This window comes from Piliocolobus tephrosceles, chromosome 3, assembly GCF_002776525.5.
Source record: "Piliocolobus tephrosceles isolate RC106 chromosome 3, ASM277652v3, whole genome shotgun sequence".
NCBI classification, from domain to species: Eukaryota; Metazoa; Chordata; class Mammalia; order Primates; family Cercopithecidae; genus Piliocolobus; species Piliocolobus tephrosceles.
Genome location: NC_045436.1, coordinates 115,588,273 through 115,613,809, shown reverse-complemented (window position 1 = coordinate 115,613,809; position 25,537 = coordinate 115,588,273). Strand labels below are relative to the sequence as shown.

The 25,537-nt window shown below is 37.0% G+C and overlaps 1 protein-coding gene across 6 annotated transcripts in view; it reads right to left on the bottom strand.

The window, feature by feature from the left end:
* The window catches only part of LOC111532167 (C-X-C motif chemokine 3-like), a 37,307-nt gene extending 11,983 nt beyond the window's left edge, over positions 1-25,324 (bottom strand). The window contains exons 1-4 of one of the 6 annotated variants that reach the window (XR_003306666.2): positions 25,009-25,324; positions 24,787-24,910; positions 24,589-24,672; positions 4,133-4,268 (exon numbers count right to left, since the gene is read on the bottom strand). Coding sequence is in view for 4 of the 6 variants with exons in the window: in XM_026446908.2 (XP_026302693.1) it covers positions 23,683-23,698; positions 24,589-24,672; positions 24,787-24,910; positions 25,009-25,108 (324 nt within the window). In the remaining 2 variants the exon portion in view is untranslated. Of the gene's footprint in view, positions 1-4,132; positions 4,269-23,359; positions 23,699-24,588; positions 24,673-24,786; positions 24,911-25,008 lie in introns of those variants that run through there. The other 5 variants (XM_026446908.2, XM_026446903.2, XM_026446904.2 and 2 more) reach the window with 5 other exon arrangements.
* Positions 25,325-25,537: the final 213 nt, after the last annotated feature.

Genomic DNA, 25,537 nt, shown 5'->3' with positions numbered 1-25,537 from the left:
TATGTTCAGAGACTGCAGTAAAGACAGGCATAGGAAATTATAAAAATATTAGTTTGGGGAACTAATAAATGTCCATGAAATCTTCACAATTTATGTTCTTCTGCCTCAGCTTCAACCGGGCTGAATGCTGCTAAGCATTAATGGTGGCAACAAGAAGAAAGCATATAACTTCTCAGCAAAGGTGACACATAGTTCTCATTTAAATGAATAGGGATGATTAAGAGGTTTTAGGTGACGTGCCACGTGGCACTGCGGGAGTGAGAGTTGAATAGAATATGCTGACTCTGTTGCTGTGGATGCCCAGGAAGCAAACACATTAGTTAGAATTTCAAAATATTATCCTGTTACATAAGTCTGCCCCCAAATTACAATAGGTGACTCTAAGCATCCATCAACTTTGATTTCAGTGTTAACTGAAGTCAGATGTGATTACACATTTTCTTTTTATATTCAATGGGCAATCTAACATTAGCATTTGCTGTCTTCTGCTCTTTGGGGCCCATCAATGAATCAACCAGTCAACCAAACTTGGGCTCATACTAGTTTTAAATTCCCTTCCTGGATGATGAATTTGTTACATCAATATTAACTAATGTGTTATTGATTGTGCTTAGGCAAATCCAAATCAAAACCACAATGAAATATATACATACAAGGATGGCTATAATCAAAAGGCCAGATAAAATGAAGTGTTTCAAGGATGTGGAGAAATTGGAACCCTCATACATTGCTGGTGAAAATATAAATAATGCAATAGTTTTGGAAAACAGTTAACAGTCCTTTAAAATGTTAAACATAGAGTTTCTATATGATCCCACAATCTCACTCTTTGATATATAATCAAGAGAACTGCAAATATATGTCCACACAAAAACTTGTTAACGAATGCTCATAGTAGCATTATTTGTAATAACCCAAAAGTAGAAACAACCCAAATGTTCATCAACTGATGAATGAGTAAACAAACTGTGTTATATTCATGTAATGGAATATTATCTAGCATAAAAAGTACTGGTTTATGTACAACATGGATGAACCTATACTAATTTTCTTATGCATAGGGAAAACATTATGCTAAGTAAAAGAAGCTAGACATTATGCTAAGTAAAAAAAAACTAAGTCTTGAATGATTTCTTTTATATAAAATATTCAGAATAGACAAGCAATAGCACTGAAACATTAGTTGTTTCCAGGACCTTGGCAAGGGAAGAATAGGGAGTGACTGCTAACAGGTGTGAGTTTGGGGAATGATTAAAATGGCTTTCTATTGAAAACAAGTAAGTCATAAATGCTTCATGTTGGCCCAGAAATTTCTGTATGACCTGGTCCCTGCCAACCTCTCTGACCTCACTCATGCCATGTTCCCTTTTCTAAGATCCAGCCATCAGCAGCTACTCTTAGTTATGAAAACACAGCACACTCTTTCCTGCTTCTGACTTTTACCCTCCTGTGCATTCTGTCTGGAACCCAACTCTCTAATCTCTTCAGGCTTGTGTCATTTTTGTCCTTCCAGTGTCAGCTTACAATGTCACCTTCTCAGGGACCATTGTTCTAAGGTAAGCATTCCCAACCAAGTTCTGTTTTGACAAAGTCATGAAGTTACTCTGCCTCTTTCTTTCTTTTGTTTTTTCTTGAGACAGATTCTCGCTCTGTCACCCAGGCTGGAGTGCAGTGGTGCAATCTAGGCTCACTGCAAGCTCTGCCTCCCAGGTTCACGCCATTCCCCTGCCTCAGCCTCCTGAGAAACTGGGACTACTGGTGCCTGCCACCATACCAGGTTAATTTTTTTTTATTTTTAGTAGAGACGGGATTTCACCGCATTAGCCAGGATGGTCTAGATATCCTGACTTCATGATCTGCCTGCCTCAGCCTCCCAAAGTCCTGGGGTTACAGGCATGAGCCACCGAGCCCGGCCTACTCTGCCTCTTTCTTAGCGTCTACCACAGTCTCCACCAAAGTGGCAGGGGAGAAATATATGTTATATCTTTGCTTCTCTTATTTTTACCTCTCTCACTGAAATATGAGGAGACTCAGAGGAGGAGAAGCTCTTATACTACCCTGTTCATCATGTGTCTTGATCATTTAGCACAATGAAGGTTCTCAGTAAACAGAAATTGAGTATTTGAATGAATAAAATGAAAATAGAGAAAGCCAGGTGCAAATGAAGAGTCTGAAGACAGGAAAACATGAATTGAGAAAGTTCCTATCAGAGAGAGAGAAAGAGAGAGAAAAATGGAGATAGAGAAGGAGAGGGAGAGGGATAGGAAAAGGCAATACCTGAAGAGATCAGACTAGGAAAGGTTCAAGTTATTGCTGGAGGGAACAGAAGAAAGAGCTAACCAAGAACAAATAAAAGGCTTTACACAGCAGTGAATGACCTAGTAAGATCTCATCAACAGATTTTCATCAATCTCCTTGTCTTTCAACCACTTCTGCTCCATTTCTCCAGGATGATTTATCCTCCTCCCAGAAGGATGTAGTCCTTCACTGACAGCTTGGTTTTTGATACGTGGAGGATTTTATCATGAACATTGAGACCTGTCCAATCACCAGTTCCACAGCTACAGACCAACCTTCAGAGAAGTCTTCCTGGAATGCTAAGAAGAGGCTAGAACTTTTTAGATAAAAGTTCCTCTTTTTGGTTTGTTTTTAAAATTGGTGACAGTAGGTGCTGTCTTGCAGATTAATTCCAAGCTATCTTCCTTCTTTGCCACCTTGGACAGTTCCCACAAAACCTTCTAGGCCTCACTCTGTTTCAAAACATAAGCATTCATCTGAGTGCTCTGTGCAGGAAGAAAGGTGGTGTACAGTTGTCCGAAACTCTAAGAGCTATCGTCAAGGCAAGCTGATGCAGGAGGGACCAATATGGACCCTTTAGTCTTCTTAGTTTGTAAAACCCCTTAGTTCACAGTTTGACAGTCATGGGAAGGATTGCCACCACTGATTCTATCTAGGAACAGTGATGTCTGAGATGGGGATATGTTAGGTTCTTCTCTCCTCCTCTATGCCTAAAACATCATATGAGCCCAAAATACACAAAATCTTAAACCTAGCACATTTTAAAGACTACAAGAAGCTAGGTGGACATTTGGTATGAGAGATGTTATTAAGTTAAAAAGTCAGTTATTTCCTAGAAATGACACATGAATTTATATTCTCACCGCTTCCTAATGCCTTAGTTTCCAGGTGGTTTAAAGCAAGTTACCCCAGTTATGTCTGACTCATCAGAACCCAGGACCACACAACCTGGAGAGCACCCACTGCAGTAGTGTGTTCCGTCCTTGCATCCGTCCTGCCCTTTCATCACCATTCCTTTCTTCAGTGTCTAGGTCAACACTGCCTTGCGTTGACCACACTTGCCATCCATAAAAGGAAGTTGGGTTAGGCCTTTTTCTCTGTGGATGAACATAGAAGGAGCCTTTCCAAGATGTTTGCTCCACCCTTCTTTTCTCTTTCTGAGCAGAATCTTTTCCAAGAGTCCCATATCAGATATGATGTAAACTTTGAATTTTACAGTGAAATGTTGGCTTCATGTTTAACCATGACACTGATCTGCTTCAGTGTCTGACTGAAAGATTCATTTGTTACTGGTCAATGCATCTAACATTGAGGCTCATGGAAAAGCCCTGATACTTAATGACAGAGGTAAAAATGAGCTGCCTGTTGATTTAGCAGTATGAAGTGTTAGAGTGCCAAATAAGAGATCTCCAATAAAAACAATGTTAATGCCCAATTACACATTTCCAGGACTGAGAACAGCCATTTCTCAAAGAAGTTTTACTAATCTGGCTACTTTAGTTCTGTTGATACCTATGATACAAATCGTAGTATTTAACGTTTTGGTAAATACTGAAATTGTGAATTGGCTCCAAATCCCTTCAGGCATGTTTATGAACCATAGAAGCTCTCTAAATAGTATGATTGGATGTGAGCTAATATTTAGGAGATTTACCAACCTATTAAAAGTGTGTAAGTACATTAGAGAGGTGGGAAAAAAATAGAAACAAGAGAGAAAATACATCACAATTTGTTCCAACAGAGTTTTTGATCTCTTCACTCCAAGTATTGTGAGTGAATGTAAAAATATCATTCGATATCTACAAAATGCTATAATTCATCTGTTGTGTCTCACCAAATACCAGGGTTGTCAAGAGATTTCTCACTTGTGCCTTTCTTCATCATTTGATGGTCATGTTGAGTAAAGTGAGTTGCTTCCCTCTGGCAATCATTGCTGATGTTGAGTAAACTTGTTCTGAACCATTGTTATGCTGCTGGGACACAAAACATTGGATAATGGCATAAAAGACTAACAGGATGTGGTATAACTTGACACACTAAATCCTCTGCTAAATCACACTTTTTGTTTTACTCAACTGTCTTCCTCTTTTCATTTGGCATTTCATCTGATTAATCTTACCTCTGTTCATGTAATATAAAGGTGTAACTAGGTCAACACTAGAAAGATTTTGATTATTATTCTACTTACCCCTTACTCTAAATAAGTATTTTAACAGACAAGAAATATCTTCCTTATCTACACATTTGTGGCAGAATAAGTTCAATATATTGGGATTTTTAAATCTCTTTTTTTTTCTTTTTCTTTCATAATCTCACACTCACTCGCTACACTTTATCACATATAATAAACAACAACTAATATTTCATGAGAACTACTTTGTTCCAAATGGATTTCATGAATTACCTCCATCTAATCCTCTCAACAACTATTTTTTGCCCATTTTTCTGCATAAGATTATAGAGTTTAAGAGAGGTTGAGTGACTTGGCTGAAATCACACAGGAAATTGATGGAGCTGGAGTTCAAAACCAGGCCATCTGACAGCAGAGCCCACATAGGTCATCACTGCCTGCTATTCTTCATTGCTTCTCCTAAGGTCTACTTTGTATGTCCACAGCTTCACCTACCAAGAAGAGGGATGGGAATTTGATCTTTTTCCAAAGACAAGCGGACATGTCAGAGAAGTCCTTGTGCACTTTACACCATCCTGCCTCCCACCTGGTTCTCTGTGCCAAGCTCGTCCACCATCTCCTTTCTCTATATACCATTCATTCATTCCTCAAACTTTTTTTTTTTTTGAGTTTCTACTAATACCAAGCAATGATGACATCACTGAAGATATAGCTATAAGCCAATCAAAGATTTTCTCTAGAGTAATTATTTTATTGGGGCTGACGATTGACGATTGAATTAATCCTTTCCTGGATTATTTCGATAGCCCTCTAACTTTTCTGCCTGCTATTATTTTTACACCTATTTTTTGGCACAATTAACACACATAATCTTCAATATTATCTCCTTGTTTTCAGACAACTATTTTTAACATGTCTTGCCAGACCCTGTCTGGCTTTGGCCATCCTGTCTCTCATTCTCATCACGCTCTAGGCTCCTCTTTACTGTCTGCACTGCTGCCACAAACTGGCCTTTCTTCAGTCTCAGGTACACATCTACTTCCTCTTCTGCCCAAGTTTTACCCTTGCTGTATCCTGTTTAGCTGTTCCTTCTTTCACTTAATTAACTCCTACTCATTTTTTTTTTTTTAACCTCAACTCAATCATCACTTCCTTAGAGAAGTCTTCTCTGACTTTTCTGAGTAAGTCAAATACCACCATGGATGTAGATTATGAAATAGGTTTAGAGACTTTTGATCAGAAATTTTTTAAAAGGGAAATAGAATGAAATAGAAAGTGTGAGGGTGTTACAGCTAAGAAGGATAACTATTATCTCATTAATTATTGTTTCTCTGTGTGCTAGAAGGACAACATACCCAACTTGTAATATTTTTACAGAGAGATGAGAGAGAGAGAGACAGAGAGAGAGACAGATTATTATTGTCTGACTCTCTCATTAGACTGGAAGCCCCATGAGGTCAGAGGAGTGTGTATGCTTGCTTTTTATTTAATGCATAATTTCTCATTAAATTGCTGACTCTCATTTAAGCACTCAAAGCATTATTTGAGGAAAGGAGGAAAGAAAGAAGACAGGTATGGGAATTAACATTTGGAACATGGAAATTTTGCACTGTTACATTTTGTAGCATGACCACACATAACTTGGCCCATGCAAATTCTGTAGACGTGCCAACATTATATTTGAACACAGTGAGGTTTTCCACGATGTTTATTTACTTTTAATAATTCTTTTAAATAAACAAATGCTTTTGTTGATAAGTTTTTAGTGAAATGCTAAGCTCAGGACATCTGATATTATTGTAAATTGCATTACTTTTTGAATAGAGCTTTAGAAATCCAAGCTTTCCTGAGAACCATGGTAGAAGGAGCCTTGTTATTTTTTCTTCTGAAAATGTATGAGGAATTTAGAAATAATGTCAGAACTGACAAATTGGCATCTTATCTTTGCTTGAGGATACTTCTTTCCCCTGTGAAGCTCTTTTAATCACTGTTTCCAGCCTTTTTTACTCCATCAGTTGTTAGTTTTCTGTTTCAAGGGTCAGAACCCTAACCTAATACTAGTCTCCTGAGAAAAGGTAATTAATTAGCTATTTAAGAGACTATTTCAGTTTTACAATTTGTCTCCTAGGAAGCAGAGACAAATTATAAAACCCTAATAGTCAGTTAAATAGCTAATTAGCTTATTAGCTATTTAACTAGGACCCAAGCATTGTCAGTCACCAAACACTGTTTTCTTGGTTCTACCTCTAGTGCTGGCTCCATTCTCAGGTTCCATGTAGCTGCAGGATGTGACCTCAGGCCCCATATTGTCTTGAATTTACTCTGGTGAATTTACTGGTAAAATGCTTCTTTTTTCCAATAAGCTCACAATCTGTCCCTGAGTCAATCACTGTAATCAGTGGAATGTGATTTTCTGATTGGCTAGACCCAAATCACATGCCTGGAGTAAATTCAACGTTTCTGAAAGCACGTAGACTGAGAGTGGAAGACAAGGTAGTTCCTCAGAGGGATATCAAGGTATGTCCACCAGAAGGAAAGTGTATCAGAGACAATAGTAACAGTACCTTCTCATATGCTATGCCTGTCTTAAATTATGCTTCTGCATCCATTTACGATATTGCTTTAGCTGTGTAAATGCTGCTTCACATGCTATATTTTTATTATCTAATTTTACTAAAAGTTTTGTGTGTATCCTGCCACTCCAAGTATACTATAATTTCTTTGTAAGTGGACATTAGGCTATATATTGGGTGATACTTTTAACTGTGATGAGATATTGATTTCTTCAGTATTAAAGTAGGCTCTCTCATTCAACCCCTAACTTATACCTGTTTTCTTGGGAATTGTATACTATTTTAGATTTTATTGTAAATAAAATGTAGCTGCCTTGAACATGGAATCAAGTGCTATTTCTGGGAACAGGGATGGAATTTAGTCTCAGAGAGTAGAGAGAAAGTCCCAAGAATAGAAAGAGGAGAGAGATGTTAAATCCCCAGAAAGGATAAGTAACTCAAGTTATAGATTCTTGTTATTATCAAATATACTGTTTTGTAAAAAATGTTAAAATCATGATTCTGATATATAGTGAGAAAGTGTCAAAGATTTAATCAACCCACTACCGAGGAGACTAGAGGGATGATGAAAATTGGTTCAAAGGAAGAGAGGAGATGGGTCTGTGTGTATGTGTGAGCATGTAGATATAAGATATATAGAGATAATAATCAGTGGATAAAAGAATACTGGAAGGAAATTGCAAAGCTAGATAAAAACTGATTCACATCCTACAGGATAATAAAATTGTAACAGTTGAAGTTACCTTTTCTATGACACAGAAGTAATTTGAAACACTAGTGGATAAAAACACTTTGTAATGATCAGTCCTCTATAACTTAACAGCTAACTTTACAGATGCTGAACATGATCACTAATAAACAGAAAATCAAACAGAATTATACCCCCTGGAGAGAGAGATTCAATATACATGGGCATGTTAGATAATACTTTAGTATGGCTCTAAAAAGTTATGCAGTAGCTTATTTCCAAATTTAAGAATTTTTTTTCTAACACTGTAAATTAACAATGACATCTAAATGCCTTGTTGAAATGAGGGAGGAAGATAAGGAAGGACTATTTCAGCACAGTAGAAATATTCCAAGAATGAAGACACTTGTGTGCCACAGGGCAGGGTAAGTTGAGGAGGAAGTAATCAGTTCTCAGTGACCATGTATTTGGCCTAACCAAATTGATTATACAACTTAGCAATGGGCAAGCTGCTGGAGGACTGGCAGCAGAGTCCTCTTAGGAGGTTGATTCGAAAAGTGTATGCCCAGTCACTTGAACTGGCCTATTACTGGGGGCCAGTGTGGGGGGGAGGGGCTTGCAATAGCTTCAAGTTTACATTCATGACATATACCCCTTAATTTGTCATCTTTGCCATCTATTTCCCAGGGGCTTCCAAAATAAAAGTGGGATGAACTAATTATAGGTGAATGGAAGAAAATATTCAAGGCCAGGGAGAGAGATGGAAGTCCCAGTAATTTTTAAGTTCCATGACCGGGACACCTATTATTGTATCCAGAGATAACATCAATCTATTCCTTGTATGTCATAATTTAAAAGCTTAGAAACCGGCACCTGTTTCCTTCTAGTTGAAAAAGGAGTTATGTTCTCATGCTAGGTGTGGCGGTATCCGTATCTTGTCTTGGTACTTTCTACGCTTTCCATTCCTGTTGAAACCTTGGTTAACTTCCTTGTGAGGTGGGGAATTTCCCCCAGGACTTCTAAGGATTCAAGAGAACATACCTAACTCTTTGTGTTATGGCTGGCTGTTATGATAACCATCAGCACACTTCCGTTGAAAAAATACTTTCACGCATCCATCCTTACAATACATTTTCTTTTTCTTTTTTTTTTGAGATGGAGTCTCGCTCTGTGGCCAGGCTAGAGTGCAGTGGCACAATCTCGGCTCACTGCAACTTCCGACTCCTGGGTTCAAGTGATTTTCCTGCCTCAGCTTCTCGAGTAGCTTTGATTACAGCCATGTGCCACCACGCCCAGCTAATTTTTATTTTTTTGATTTTTTATTTTTTTAGAAGAGACGGGGTTTCACTATGTTGGCCAGGATGGTCTCGATCTCTTGACCTCATGATCCACCTGTCTCGGCCTCCCAAAGTGCTGCTATTACAGACGTGAGCCACCGTGCCCAGCCACAATACATTCTTAAAGGCTTAAAAGATCTATGAGGGCCACAGCCATATCTGATGTTAGATTAAATTGCCTTTGGGTGGGGAAATTCTAAGAACGATCTTCACTGCCTCTTTGAAAATATGGTAAATGCAAAGCTGGCTCTTCTGTTTATCAATATTAATAGTCTTCACAGAAATAAATTTGGCTCTCAATGTGCGGAAATATATGATTTTCGTTAATTTTGTTTAAAACTTCTGTGTTTGGGGAGGGGAACGACACACACTGGGGCCTGTCAGAGGGTCGGGGGGCGCAAGGGGAGGAAGAACATCAGGACAAATACATAATGCATGCGGGGCTTAAAACCTAGATGAAGAGTTGATAAGTACAGCAAACCACCATGGCACATGTATACCTGTGTAAAAAGCCTACGCATTCTACATATATATCCTGGAAATTAAAGTAAAATTAAAAAAAAATAAATCCTGTGTTTTTACGCAGTAGAGTGTTGTAAAGTGTAAAATAAGTAAGGGAACACACAAAAATGGGAATTTCTACAGAAAGTTTGACATCCTGGAACATGAAGATCTTTTTCTATTATCCGTCTCACTCCTGGTGAATTACCTTGGTTTCTCATGATCATTTTGCCATCTTATTCATGTAACAAGACAGTATTAACCTAAAAGAAAATATACTGTTGGGTGTTCCATTTAAAAGCACAGATGAATAAACAGTACATACAATGTTCTAGGGATTACCCCAGATCTCCTCTTCTTTCAATGTTCCTATAAGCACAAAATTATCTGTTTTAATGGCAGGTGAATGTGTGGAAGAGGTGAAATAGGCAAAAGCACCAGAGATGAACTCTTAGAAATAATAATTGTATACTTCTATTGAGCTCATAAAGAGAAAATGAAATAGCTTCTCCAGGAGTAATATTTTCCAGAACGCTATTCTGGGAATTACTGTAAAGAAAGGCATTATTCCTTAAGGTACTTATTTCCTGTAGGTTCAGTTAATATAAAACATAATGCAAAGCCACACCTGTTTATTCTACCTCCCTAATTTCTTGCTCCACTCAGGCCAAGAAATGTGTGAAATCTGTTTGCCTTTGAAATGCTGATCATTTTTATTCCAATACTGGATAGGTCATAGTTAACTGGCCATGTGCTTTTTGGGGTGAAACCCTGGGTATTATAGTGAAACCAAGAGCAGTGGCCCCAGAAGTCAATAGGCAGGGCTGGTCCATGATTGATCTGTGTCGAGGGGACTTTTCCTCTTCACCTACCTACCTTTTCCAAATGTCTCCATTTTCCTTCTAGCATTTCCTCATACCAATTTTTTTTTTTTTTCTCAGAAAAAGACCTGAATTAGGTATTCAGTCATGAATACCTTACTGCGAAATTCGTGTCCGTCTGGGTGGTCGAGCCACTGTATTTAGCATTTTAATCCAAGCGTGTAATAAAGAATCAAGGATAGTTATCTCCACAGAAGAATTTTAGGCACAATGAGATTCCTCATTCCTTAAATGAGGAATCTGAGGGGGAAAAGAGCTGAATTTGCATCAGTCTGCTAATAGAAAATTCACACTGCCTATGCTATGAGGGTCCCTAGGCTGCTTGTGTAGAATGTTTTGAAACTTCGATTGCACTGCTTTATGTCTTAACCATTTTTCAGCCTTGTTCTCAGATATATTAGTATTATTGTTATTATTAATAAAATTATATTGCATCACTTTTGAGACCAATTTTTTTTTAAATTTAAACCACTTTACTGAGATATTGTTGACATGCGAACAGCTATACATATTTAAGTATACAACTCAGTGAGTCTGGGGATAAATACAGACATGTAAAACCAACATACCACCAGGACCATAAACATCACCATCATCTCCTAAAGTTTCTTCCAGCCTCTTTTTACTGTTATCAGTTTGAGGGAGGGAGGTAGGGGGTAGGAGTAACAACACTTAACGTAAGATCTATGCTCTTAGGAAATTTTAAGCATACAACACAGTATTATTAGCCAGAGGCACTAGGTTATATAGTAGATTGCCAGAACTTAAAATTTTGTATGCTTTGATCATCTCCTCCTTTACTCTCCTCCAAGGACCTGACAACCAAAATTCTACTCTCTGCTTCTACGATTTTGACTATTTTGGGTTCCATATATAAGTGTGACCATACAAGATTTGTCTTTCTGTGTCTGACTTACTTCATTTATATGATATCCTGTCGGTCTATCTACATTGTTACAAATAGCAGGATTTCCTCTTTTTTAAAGGCTGAATAATATTCAATTTTATATAGATATGTATATATACAGATATGTATAGATATGTGTATATACAGATATGTATAGATATGTATATATACAGATATGTATAGAGATACGTATATAGATATTTTTATATACAGATATGTGTATATATATGTATTTGTAGGGGGTATGGGTGTGTATATACATATTGCATGTTTTCTTTGTCTATTGATCTATTGATGAATATTTAGGTTGTTTCAATATCTTGGCTATTGTGAATAATGCTGTAATGAACATAGGAGTGCAAATATTTCTTCAGGATACAATTTTAAATTTCTTGGAATAAGTCCCAGAGTGCAACTCTTGGGTCATATGGTAGTTCAATTTTTAGTATTTTGAGGAAACTCTACACTGTTTTCCATAATGGCTGTACCGATTTTCATTCATTTCAACTATTTGCCAGGGTTCTCATTTCTCCAAATCCTCACCAACACTTATTTTCTTTCGTATTTTAAATTGTAGCCATCCTAACCGGCGTGAGCTGGTCTCCCACTATGGTTTTGATTTTCATTTCCCTGGCGATTAGTGATGTTGAATTTTCCATATACCTTGTGGTCATTTGTATGTCTTTTGATATATCCAAAAATTTGTTATCAAGGCCAATGAAAATAATTTTGTCCCTGGTTTCTTTTAGGGGTTTTGTGATTTTATGGTCTTACATTTAAGCCTTTAATCCATTTTGAGTTGATTTTCATATATAGTGTAAGAGAAGTGTCTTATTTCCTTCTTTTGCATTTGGATATCCAGTTTTTCCAACACAATCTATTGAAGAGGTCATTCATTCCCTATTTTGTGTTCATGGCCCCCTTGTCAAAAATTAGTTAACTTTATATGTTTGAGTTTATTTCTGGGCTCTTTATTCTGTTCCATTAATCTCTGTCTCTATTTTAATATCAGTACCATATTGTTTTAGTTACTATAACTTTGTAGTATAGTTTCAAATCAGGAAGCATGATGCCTCCAGTTTTATTCCTGTTCAAGACTGTTTTGGCTATTTGAGATCTTTTGTGGTTTCATATTGCTATAAGTTGAATATTTGTTTCTCCCTAAATATTGAACCCTAATCACCAGTGTCTTAGTTTTGGGAAATAGGGCCTTTGTAATGTGATTAGGTCGTGAGTGTTGGAGCCCTCATGAGTTGGATTAATGTTCTCATAAAAGAGCCCCTAGAAAGCTGCCTTGCCCCATCCTCCATGTGAGAACTCAGTGAAAAGACACCATCTAAGCCAGAGAGCCTGCCCTCAGAAGCCACTGAATCTCTCAGTGCATTGATCATGGACTTCCCAGCTTCCAGAACTGTGAGAAATAGACTTCTATAGTTTATAAGCCATCCATCTTATGGTTTATTAAAACAGCTCAAATCGACTACGATACATGAATTTTAGGATTGTTTTTCCCACTTCTTTGACAAATGCTGTTGGAATTTTGGTAGAGATTTCATTGAGTCTGTAGATCATTTTAAGTGGTACAGATATTTTAACATTAATTCTTCTAATCTATGGAGATAGATTTTCATTTATTAATGTCTTCTTCAATTTCTTTTATCACTGTTTTATAATATTTATGGTACAGATCTTTCACCTCCATGGGTTTATTCCTAAGTATATTATTATTTTTGACACTATTCTTTCCTTATTTTGTTGTTAGTGTATTGAAATGCAACTGCTTTTGTATATTGATTTTGTAACTTGCAACTCCATTAAATTCATTTACTAGTTCTAACAGTTTTTGGCAGAGTATTTAGGGGTGTCTGTAATCAAGATCACAGCATCTGCAAACAGAGATAAATAACATCTTTTCTGATTGAGATGCATTTTATTTCCTTTTCTTGTCTACTTGCTCTGACCAGGGTTTTAAGTAACTATGTTGAACAGTAGTAGCAAGAGTGGGAATTCTTGTTTTCTTCCTCATGTTAGAGTAAAAGCTTTCAGCTTTTTACGACTGGGTATATGTTGCCTGTGGGCTTGTCATACCTGGCCTTTATGTTGTGGAACATTTCTTCTATACATAATTTGAAAGTTTTTGTTTGTTTGTTTGTTTTAGACAGAGTCTCATTCTGTCACCTAGGCTGGAGTGCAGTGGCTTGATCTCGGCTCACTGCAGCCTCCACCTCCTGGGTTCAAGCGATTCTCCTCCCTCAGTCTCCTGAGTAGCGGGGATTACAGGCGTGCACCACCACACCCAGCTAATTTTTCTTTAATAGAGACAAGGTTTCACTATATTGGTCAGGCCGATTTCGATCTCCTGACCTTGTGATCCGCCCGCCTCGGCCTCCCAAAGTGCTGGGATTACAGGCATGAGCCATCGCACCTGGCAAATTTGAGAGATTTTGTTATGAAAGAATATTGAATTTTCCAAAATGATTTTTTTGCATCCATTAAGATGATCATATAATTTTTATCTTTCATTCTATTATTGTGGAGAATCACATTTATTGATTTTCGTGTGTAAAACTATCCTTGCATTTTAGGGAAAAATCCACTTGATTATAATGTATGATTATTTTACTGTGTTGTTGAGTTCAGTTTGCTAATATTTTCTGAAGATTTTTTGCATTTATGTTTATTAGAAATATTGGCCTGAATTTTTTTTTTTTTTTTTCTTATGTGTTCGTTTTTGCTTTGGTATCTGACTAATGCTGACCTCATAAAATGAGTTGGGAATTATTTTATCCTCTTCAATTTTTTGCAGAGTTTTGAGAAGGATTGGTATTACTCTTTTTTAAACTTTGGTAGAATTTACCAGTGAAGGCATCTGGTTCTGGGGCTTCTCTTTGTTGAGAGATTTATGATTAGTGATTCAAACATTTTACTTGTTATTGACCCATTCGGATTCTCTATTTCCTTATAATTTAGTCTTTATAGTTTGTATGTTTCTTGGAATTCATCCTTTTTTTCTAGGTTATTCAATTTTTTGTGTATAATTGTTCATAGTAGTCCGTTATGATTCTGTATATTTTTTGTGATATCAGTTGTAATGTCTCTATTTATAGTTTTATTTATTTGAGTCCTCTCTCATTTTTAGTCTAGCTAAAAATTTGTCAATTTGGTTTATTTTCTCAAAACACCAACTCGTGCTTTTATTGGTCTTTTCTATTAGTAAGACTAGAAGACTATTTTCAGGTCTTTGTTTCATTTATTTCTGCTCTAATCTTTGCTACTTCATTTATCTAACTTTGGCTTTGTTTTCTTTTTCTAATTTCTTGAAGTGTAACTTTAGATTTCTTTTTGAGATCTTTGTTTTTTCTTAATGCAGATATTTACACTATAAACTTTCATCTTAGATTTACTTTTGCTGAATATTACAATTTTGGCATATTCTCTTCCCATTTTATATTACTTCAAGATGTTTTTGTTTTCCTTTTTGTTCACTCTTTTACCCACTTGTTGTTCAAGGCTTTGTTGCTTAATTTTTATGTACTTGTGAATTTTTTAAATCTTCTTCATTTTATTGATTTCTAGTTTCATTCCACTATGGTCAGAAAATATACTTAATGTTCTTTCCATATTTTTAAACTTGTTAAAACTTTTTTTATGCATCTGTTTTACAACATTCTGGTCTGCTGGATAGTGCCCATAAGTCCCATAGTCTTCCTTATTATTTATTTGTTTGTTTGTTTGTTGTTCTTCTGGCTGGATAATTACAAATGATCTGTTTTTGAGTTAACCGATTCTATATTCTGCTTTATGCAGTCTGCTATTGAAACTCTCTAGGAGACTTTTCACTTTAGTCATACTTCAGCTCCAGAGTTTCTGTTTGGCTCTTTATGGGGGGTTCTTTCTCTTTCTTGAGCTTCTAATTTTGTTCAAATATTGCTTTCCTGATTATTTTTAGTTCTCTCTCTGTGTTATTGGAACTCATTGATCTAGTATAAGATGGTTATTTTGAATTCTTTGTTAGACAATTTATAGATCTCCATATTTTAGAACCAGTTACTTGTTCTTTAATTTGTTCTTTTGATGCTGTTGTGTATCCCTAATTCTAGGACAGGGACATAGGTTTTGGCCTATCCTGGTTTTTGATATGCATTCATCATTAAGTTTAATCATTTCTAGCTTTTGGTTTAAGGTGAGAGATACACAACCCTGTCTTTCCTTGAACATTTGGAAGCCCTTATAGGGTTATTAATTGACCCAATTGTAATATCGCTGTGTCTCAGGGAATAGAGAGGCCAAAGGAGGTGTAGAGATGGTGAAGGGCCATTTTGAATAGCCATGACATTTATCAATTAACTGTCCTATTTGGGTGCAGTTCGTGAATCCCAAAAATGATTACAATAGTAACATCAAGGATTAGTGATCACAGATTATCACAACAGATATAAAAATAATGGAAAAAAGTTCGATATGTTGCAAGTTACCGAAATGTGACACCGGGATACAAAATGAACACATGTTGTGGTAAAAATGTCATCGATAGACTTGTTCAATACTTGTCAGAAATCCTCAATTTGTAAACAATACAGTGTCTACAAACCAATTAAGTAAAGTGCAACAAAAAAAGGTCTGCCTGTATTGTGCTCCAGGGTAGGAATTTCCACCTCAGTAATTACTGGTAGATGACATATAATCTGTTATCGCCTTTGATTTTCATCGGTACCAAAGAAGTAAAACACCAATACATATTAAACACCACACACAATTTTTATAAATATGATAGATTTAACTTTTTCCATATTACCTAAGCTGACTGACCTGGGGAAAAAATTATTGTACATGGAAATGAACTTTGGCTAAACAAATCCCTATAATACAAAATTTTTGTTTTAGCTTGTTTTCTTTCTTTCTTTTTTTTTTTTTTTTTCTTAGAAGGAAACAGAATGAATATTTTGGTGTCTCGTACAATTACTGGACTTTTTCTGGTTCCAGTTTCAGCAATTTTAACTGCAAAATGTGAATAAAAGTAAAGATGGCATCTTGATTATGACAAAAGACGCATAAGTGACCAAATTTCTGAATTTACATTTTGTTTTTCCCCTATTGATCATCGGTACTATCCTATGGGAAACACACACACACACACACACACACACAGACACACAGAGAAATTTGAAGGAAAATTAATTTGTTTTAAAAAGGAAGTAAGAAATGAAAGGTAATCTCGTTTATAACATATATGACTAATTCATTGGTAATTGAGAACTTGTTATTTAATTTTTCTGAGATTCTTACTTGGAAATACTTTGTTTTCTTGAAATAATCAGTGGCTCAAATATCACAGCAATTCCTTTAATATCAAAAATATGACTTCAATTTTCTAATTATGGATGTACACCCGCATACCTACTTAATGGAGAAAAATCACTAAGTGTAGGAAAGATTAAGGGATTATTTAAGTTATTTTAAGGTTAATCCAAGGAAAATACCTTAGCAGATATGTGCTTCTTTCTTCAGCATTCTGTTCAATGTATAGCTGAAACATTTTCCCTATTTACAAGATGCTGAGTGAACATAGTTATGACAAATAACTCTTTGATGTAAAAGGCAATGTTCAAAGTCCTTAACATATATATAAAATGCACTTAATCCTTTCAAACACCCAAGGAAGTGGTTACCAGGTTTTTCCCTGTATTACAATTTACAAGGGGATGACGGGGCAGGGAATTTATGCAACTCATCTGTTTCACAGTTAATATTTCAGAATTTGAGCTCCATGCAGTATGGCTTTAACCACTACACAGTTAAAAAAAAATTCTGAGATAGGTGATTGAGAGCTTTAGGAGAGCAATTTTTTTAATGTTTGTTATTCTTATGGTTAAATAGCTCAACTTTCTTTCCTAAAAAATAGGAAATTGCTCAAGTTATTTCACTAAAGGAAACAACTGTTGTGCCACTAAAATGATATACTTAAAGTTAATGAAATCTACATCTATTTATCTATCTGTCCCCTATTCCAAGTCAATGTATTTCAGCTTCAAAATCATGTCAGTGGAAATTCATATTGGACCTTAGGATCTTGCAAGAAGTGGGAGTAGGCATCTTGGTTGGCTCTTAGTTGTTGAGATAAGGATTATAGTTTTCTGCTGACCCAGTTTGGACACTTTATCATGTTTCAATAAATAAAATACTTTACCTTCAGCATTAATAGGAAGCTGTTCAGACCTTTCCTCTCTTTATTACTTAAGAAAAAGAAAATATTTGCTGTAATGACTTCCATATCAAACCAAAATATTGGCATAAGCAAATACTTAGGATAAATAGACCATCAAAAAATTTACAGTGGTAGCCAAAGGGATAAAATATTTCAAGAATCCACTTTGTTGAATGATTTATAGCTATGCCTAAGACTTTCATAATAAACATTAGTTGCTTATGTAATGAAGTGTAAAAAAAGATTTTTCCCACCTTTAATATATCTGTTCTCATAATTCAGTTTCTAATAGCCCTTTATTGATTTTTCAGAACATTAAGAAAGCAATGATGTTCTACTAACATAATCCAGTTCTTCCTTCTTTTAATGAGTGCCTCCCCCAGCCAAGGAAACATTGTATGAGCTGAATGGCAGCTCTATATACCCAAACATTAAACTTATGGAAACTCCAGTTTTAAATGAATAGAGTCATAGCTAAATAAAAATATTGGTTTCTAAATTCCATTTTGAACTAACATATTTATTGTATCCTGCAGTTTTGATTGGCAGTATCTAATATGCCTTTAAAATCCAGAGTTGCTTCTGTATCCTAAGTACGAATGAAACAGCAGGAATGGGCAGGCATTATAGTGTTGCTCTAACCATGCTTGCCTTAGGCAATAGTACCTTACAACTGTGCCTTGGGGAACTTGCCTGGGAGAACTGTGCTTTGGGGAACTGTGCCCAACTCTGTTTTGTTGCCATTACTACTACTATTGATGCAGATGTCTGAAGGTGGCATTAAATCTCTGGATACATCCACTTGGTCATTCCAGAACATTTCATCAAGTGAAAATGTCATCCACTTGGCCTAGCTTTTAGTACATTTGTCCTCTCCATCTGGTTTGAGTCCCTTCTACCTTCTGATAACAGAATCCTGGCTTTCCTTCGGAAACTATCTCCCCTTCCTTCCAGTCTGGGTGGTTCAGATAGGTCGACTCTACCCTAAAGCTCTGGGAGTGAACTGACATCTCAAAGTAGTAAAGGTCATTCCTTTCAACCCTGAGCCACCCTGACAGCTCAGAGGTGGACAAATGATCTAATAAGCCTGGCCAAGCCAGAAAAATTCCCTGAGACCACTTTGGTAGGAAATGGCTGGAAAAATCGTCCCTTGCTTCCTGCTGGGTTATAGCTTGGAGCTTTGCCAGTGCTTTGCATAAAGTAAAGCCAGCACAGAGAAAGGCAGTTAGATCTGCAGTGAGACTGGTTATTGAAGAGAATTTTTGGACTCTAGGATCCAGGTTTATGTCATCTACACATCAGTCAAAGTAAATGCTACTCTCTATTTCAAAGTATTGTTATGATGAATGTGTCAATATTTATAAAACATCAATATATTTCATAAGGAAATGAAATAATTACCATTTTAATTAAGCCAATTTGAGTTGTGTTTTTTAACTGACTGTACTGACTGCTTGAGTTATCTTTCTAACCAGAAGAGCATTTCAACTTGAATTTAATTCCTGTCTTCATTCGATTCAACATTTTTATTGATCGTTTTCCCAGCATTGTAACGTAGGGATGAAATTAGGTGCCATAGATACAAAAACAATTAATACAGAATCTGCTACATTCTAATTCTCAACACCATACAGGAGATGAATGTACAAACAGAAGATTTTAGAAGAGCCTGGCAAATATGATGACAAACTATGCACAAAGTATTAGTAGCAAGGATACATATCTCGTACAGCTCTTACAGGTTAATTAGTGGGTTTGTGAGAGGTGTTACAGAGGTTTTCCTATAAGAGGCGGTTACTTATGTGAGTTTTAAAGAATGAAGAGTTTTCCAGTAGATGAGACACCACTGAGGAATAGAAAATGGTCCAGGAGGAGACAATCAGGCAATCAAAGGCATGAAAATTGAAAAGTGCATGGAAGTCCTAGAAGCAGCAAGTGACTCAGGTAGATGGAGTTGGTCCTGTGGGCAGGGAGAGGAGAGCAAATGAGGCAGGAGTGGAGATCAGGATTCCACATGGGAGGCCGTGTGCCCGTAGGATCCTGCTTGCCTGTCAGTTTGGATGTTGCCATCACTGCGAAGCTTTTACGTGTATCTCATGGTGCTTTCATCTCCCTTGTGGACAGATTCCTTTATTGAGTATCTACCATAGGAAGAGTGGGAAGTCAAGAGTAACCTACAGGTTCAAGGCATGTGTAGAAAATAAGGCATGGTGGATGTTAAATTCAAAAGACATTCACAAGATGCATACAACACAATAGGGATTGTGATCAGTTTTGTAAAAGGTAGTGGATAAAGACACACTTCAAACATGAAATTCTTCTTTGATACTTAACTTGCACACTTCCTTCTGCAACATTGCTAGTCTTCTAATTCTACAGTAAAGACATCCTGATGATTTCAACAATCTCTAACTATTTAAGTTTATTGGCAATAACACCAAGCACCATCTAATATATAGATGAGAACATCATTCCAAAACTTTAAAAAATTAGCTTTTAGTATAAGCTTTATATTTGCCTTTTCTTAAGATTGTTGTTTCAACTTTTGTGGAAAGTATTGAGTAATTAAATTACATTATGCTCATATCATGTAATCCAAGAAATACAGGGATGCCAACATTACAAAAGAATGTGTCAGAAAAAAAATACAGGAAATAAGCAAAAATCTCTATGGAAACATTTTTATCATACTAGATGATTATATTGGTCACGATGATGACTCTGGTATTATTATAGAAGTACAATGTAGGAAGTTGAGATGAGTTATAAACCACAGCAAACATATCACACACAGTGTATGAATACATAGTTCAGCTAGGACAGTTACAAATCATCCTAAAAATTTTTGATGATCAGAAAATGACTTCTGTAATGTTTTAACATTTTGAAATATTTTTATACATTCTTTATGACTCATCTATGTTCTCTTTGGAAAGACAAATGTGATTTATGCAATTGCTGGGTAAATTGCCAATATATGTCAGTCAAACCAAGTTGGTTGATTACGTTGCTTAACTCTTCTATACTGCTACTGAATTTGTACTGCTTTGCATATTAAGTGTTGAAAGAGTTTCTTAGAATCCGTAACCATGATTATATGTATTTCTATTGCTCTTTCATGATCTCTTCATTTTGCTTTATGTGTGTGTGAATTTTTTTTTCCTTTTAGAGACAGGACCTTGCTCTGTCACCCAGGCTGCAGTGAGGTGGCACGATCATAGCTCACTGCAGCCTCGAACTCCTGGGCTCAATTGATTATCCCACCTCAGCCTCACAAATAGTTTATATATTTTGATAATGTTTTTCTAAGTTCATGAGAGCTTAGGAATGTTGGTCTCTTGTTGACTTAACCCCTTTTTATTTTTAAACCGTCTTTTTATTTTATCTCCAAGACTATTTCTTTCCTTAAGGCATAATATATTAATTAGGCCTTCATTAGTATTCAATTTTTGATAAATATACTTATTATTTATATAACTAGTGTATTAATAGTTTTTAAGTAATAAATATATGAATATATCCAGGTCAGGTTTCAATATATTAATATAGCCATCTCAGCCCTTTTTTATATGATGTAACACTATTAATTCTTCTCATTTCAAGGAACCTGGTGTCCAATTTTTCACTTTTATTGTATTTTTATAATTGACACACAATTACGGTACATATTGATGAAGTACATAGTAATGTTTCTATATATAATATATACTGATCAGATTAGGGTAATTAGCATATCCATTATTTCAAATATTTATTCTTTATTTGTGTGGGAACTTTTGATATCCTTCTAGCTGTTTGAAACTATATATTACTTTTAACTATAGTTATTCTACAGTGGTATAAAACACTAGAACTTTTTCCTCATATCCAGCTATAATTTAAAGTGTGCCTCTTTTAAGAAGCCTAAACGTGTCGTATTTAGGTAGTCTGATAATCTTTGACTTTTAATTGCAGTGTTTATTCTGTTTAAGTTTACTATAATTCTTAATATACTTGTATCTAAGTCTACTATCTGCTATTGTATTTGTCCTATCTTTTGAACCATAAACTTTTAAATTTGGAATAATTTCAGATTCACAAAACATTTGTGTGGGCACCGAGAGTTTCTATATCTGACCTTTAGCTCAGTGTCCCCTATGGTTGACATCTTACATAATTGTAGTACATTTGACAAAACTAAGAAATTAACATTGGTACGTTGCTGTTAACTAAACTCTTATCTTTATTCAGATTTCCTAAATTTTCCAATAACGTCCTTTTTTCTCTTCTAGGATCCAGTTCAACATACCACATTGTATTTAGTCCCCATATCACTTTTGTCTCCTCTAATCTGTGACAAGTTATTGGTTTTGTCTTGTTTTTCATGACCCTGACAGTGTTGAAGAGAACTTATGAGGAGTTTTGTAAAATGTCCCTCAGTTCAGATTTTCATGATGTCCTTGTTATGATTATACAAAGGTTATGCATTTTCTGGAAGCACTTAAACGGAGTAGAAATGCCCTTCCATCACATTATATCAGCAGGTGAGTAATACTCACATGCCATAACTGGTGACAACAACCTTGATCACCTGGTGAAGATTGTCTGCCAAATTTCTCCACTGTAATTGTTTTCCCTTTTTCTTAGTCTTTTCTTTGGAAGGCAGTCACTAAGTCTAGCTACATGTACTTGGAGAGGGGAATTACGCTTCACCTTCATGAAGGAAGAGACTATACTCATATTATTAGCAATTCTTCTGTAAAGCTGCGTCTCTTCTGCCCTTGATCCAGGTGTTGGCTTATTCCTGCATTTCTGTCTTCTTTTGTATTAGTCGGGTATTTTCTATTATACCATTTTACGTCCTTTTCAGATTAAGTCCAAAATTATGCATTTTCCTTTGAGTTGTTGCCTTACAAATTACAATATTTGTTGTTGCTACAATTTTTTCCTAATACTTTCTCTAACAATAGAAAAGACATGTTATAGTCTAAACCCATTTATCTCCCAACCTGTCTTTTGTGCTGTTTTTGTCATATATTTTACATTACAGTATCTCAATAGGTCATTATTATTCTTTAAATACCACAATTTTTTTTAGTTCTAAGCAGATCACTTTTTCTACCTTTTGCTCCCAACCTCACTAAACGGAAAAGAATTGCGTAAGTGTTGGAAAAACCGCTTCCGAAAGCATCTAGCAGATTTAGCAGAGGCTCATGTTAAAATATCAGTAACATTCAAAAGTTGGTAAAGAACTAATTTTGAGTAACAAATTGGTCAGTGTGAAAAACATCTACATGTTATACAAAATTAGAATTATCAAAGTGGTTGGAGGGTAGTGCGTACTTTCTAAAAGCATCATATAGTCCGTTTTGAATAAGAGAAATACAAGGGACATGCCAGCTAGAAGCAGGCACAGATTTAGATAGAACCTGCAGTCTAACTGTATAACACCTTGGGCGCCTGGGAAGAACTAAAGGTCAAGAAGAAGTTTTTGAAAAACCATATGAGCACTTTTTTCATAAAACTTTTATTATCATGTCATTTGTAAAAATGTAACAGTAATGGTAACTTCTCTTTTCCAAGGCAAAGAGAAACACTGCAGAATGGACATTAAACAAGGCATTATGCCTTACAAGTGAGACATAAAATGTCCAAGGGAAACTTCAGCATAAAAATGCTGAACACATAATGTGAGATAATTTCAATACATAACAACTGATATTCTTTTTTTTAAAAAAGTATAAAAATATAGATGTGCACGTACATTCCCTTACGCTAAAAGTGATCCACTCATTGCTTACATTCCAACCCCCGGCCCTACAATTCCCCACCCTATCATTTATCAAGGTGCCTGACACATTATGGTCTCCCACTAAATAGTAGTTTAATGACACATTTAAAACTCATCGTATTCCCATTAAATAATCAGGACTGAGCTCTGTTTGATGAAACACACTCATATCTTTAAATAACAACATGTAAAATATTAAAATACAAGCTTTCAAAAATAAATTAATACATAAATAAGTAGAACCCTCAAGAAATAGTCAAACACATTAAGTCCTTTCCAGGTGTCCCTAGAAAGCAGCTGTTCTCTTTTTCATTTTCAACTCTGGTAAGGGCAGGGACCATCCTGCAGGAAGTGTCAATGTTAGGCTGATAAGCTTCTTACTTCACTCCTGTCAGTTGGTGCTACCCCTGTGATGAGAAAAGGGTTACTGTTGCAGGTGCTAAGGAAGGCTGCTCTTCTGTCACTCTGGTGGCTGAAGTTGCTTAGAGGGATGTCCCCATGCAAACTCTCACCCAGCCCTCCACTCAGGGAAGGTCTGCCTGTAACCACTGCCCTCTATAGCTGTAACCTCTACATAACCTGTAACCTCTGCCCTCTATAGCAGAAAACTTGCACTCCTGAATGCTACTTTTTCCTTTTTTTTTTTTTTTTTTTTTCCAAGAAAGAAGTGGCTGTGGACTCAACTAGATTCTTGGTTTGAAAAGCCAAAATATATTGGTCACTGATTATCACATTGGGTTAGAAATTCCCATTCATGATCTCCCTTAAGCTGCACACAACTTTATGAAATAACTATCATTATCTACCCTGTTTTGCTAAAGCTCAAAGAGATTAAATAAGGTTGACAGGACTCCTAGCCTTGAACTCACTGGGAGTGTCAATGCAAAGTTTCTGCTCTTCACCAAGAAGGCTGAGAGGCCAGAAGTGCCCAAACCAGACATTGCATTTTTCAGGTCTGAAACCCATTAGGGATGACATAAACATCCTCCCAAAACAGGCAGGGGGCTTTTTAGCATTATTAGTCAAATCTACTTGGTGTTCTAGAAAGGCACATTTACCCTCACTTATTTCAGTAGGGGTTAGGCCTGGGAATGGAGGGCACTGAAATACTGAAATATCCTCTGGGACCACAGCAGACTAGTAACCTTAATGGCAACTTTAATTGTGAAAATAATAATTACAATTTCTGGTCCTTCAGCTAACTCCTGGATTTCCCTGATTTTATTTTTAGGGGACAGATGCCAGTATTTCTGACCAACGGCTTCTGTCGCCTGTGTACATGGAAATTACAACTCACTTGTTCAGTATCTTTTGGATGATTTTCTGAACCATGGGGGATGCGGGGTTGAGACAAGCTTTCTGCCCATTCTTGAGTGTGGCTCTGCAGAGAGAAGGGAATTCCATGAGGCAGGAGGTCGGACTGGGCACAGGGTTTGGGGCAGAGAGACAGTGGAGGACCCCGGCGGTGACAGCGGCAGAGCGGGGAGGGACTTACATGACTTCGGTTTCAGCGCAGTGGGGTCCTGGGGCCTTCACAGTCACACTTTGGATGTTCTTGGGGTGAATTCCCTGCAGGGTCTGCAAGCACTGGCAGCGCAGTTCAGCGGCCACGGGCGCTCCTAGGGAAGAAGAGACTCGCTGATTGAGCGGGGCTGTTGGCGCGGGGCGCCCACCCCAGCAGCGTCCGTCCCGGGGACCCCAGGACGACGGGACCCACCTGCTGCGCGCTGTCCAGAGGCCACCAGGAGCAGGAGCAGCAGCGCCACCCCCAGGAGCCGAGGATTGCTGGGAGCTGCGGAGAGCGCGGCGAGGGCCATGGGGCTCAGCAGACGGGTCGGGAGGCTGTGCGAGAAGCGGGAGAGCTGGCGGGGAGGTGACTGCGACCCGAGCTCTGTGGCTTCCCCAGATCGGCGAACCCTTTTTATACAAGGTTGAGACTGGAAAGTCCAGAGCGGCCGCGCCAGGGAAATTCCCGGAGCTCCAGATCGATCCCGAGTCCTGAAGGAAGGCGACGGCCCCGCCTCCGGGGTGGAGTGGGGTATGGGTGGTGGGGGGGCCACTGGTGTTGCCTGCGCCCTGCCCTCCAGAGTAACTCTAGTGGTCTCTGTGAATTTGGGATATTCACTTTCTGCCCCAAATTCCTAGAGGGGCGGTGAGGAAACCTCGCTGGAGACAGTCTGTGAGGGGGACCTTGGGTCCCTGATGACCCCCGCGTGTGGGGTAGGGTTGGAGGAAAGAGCTGGGGG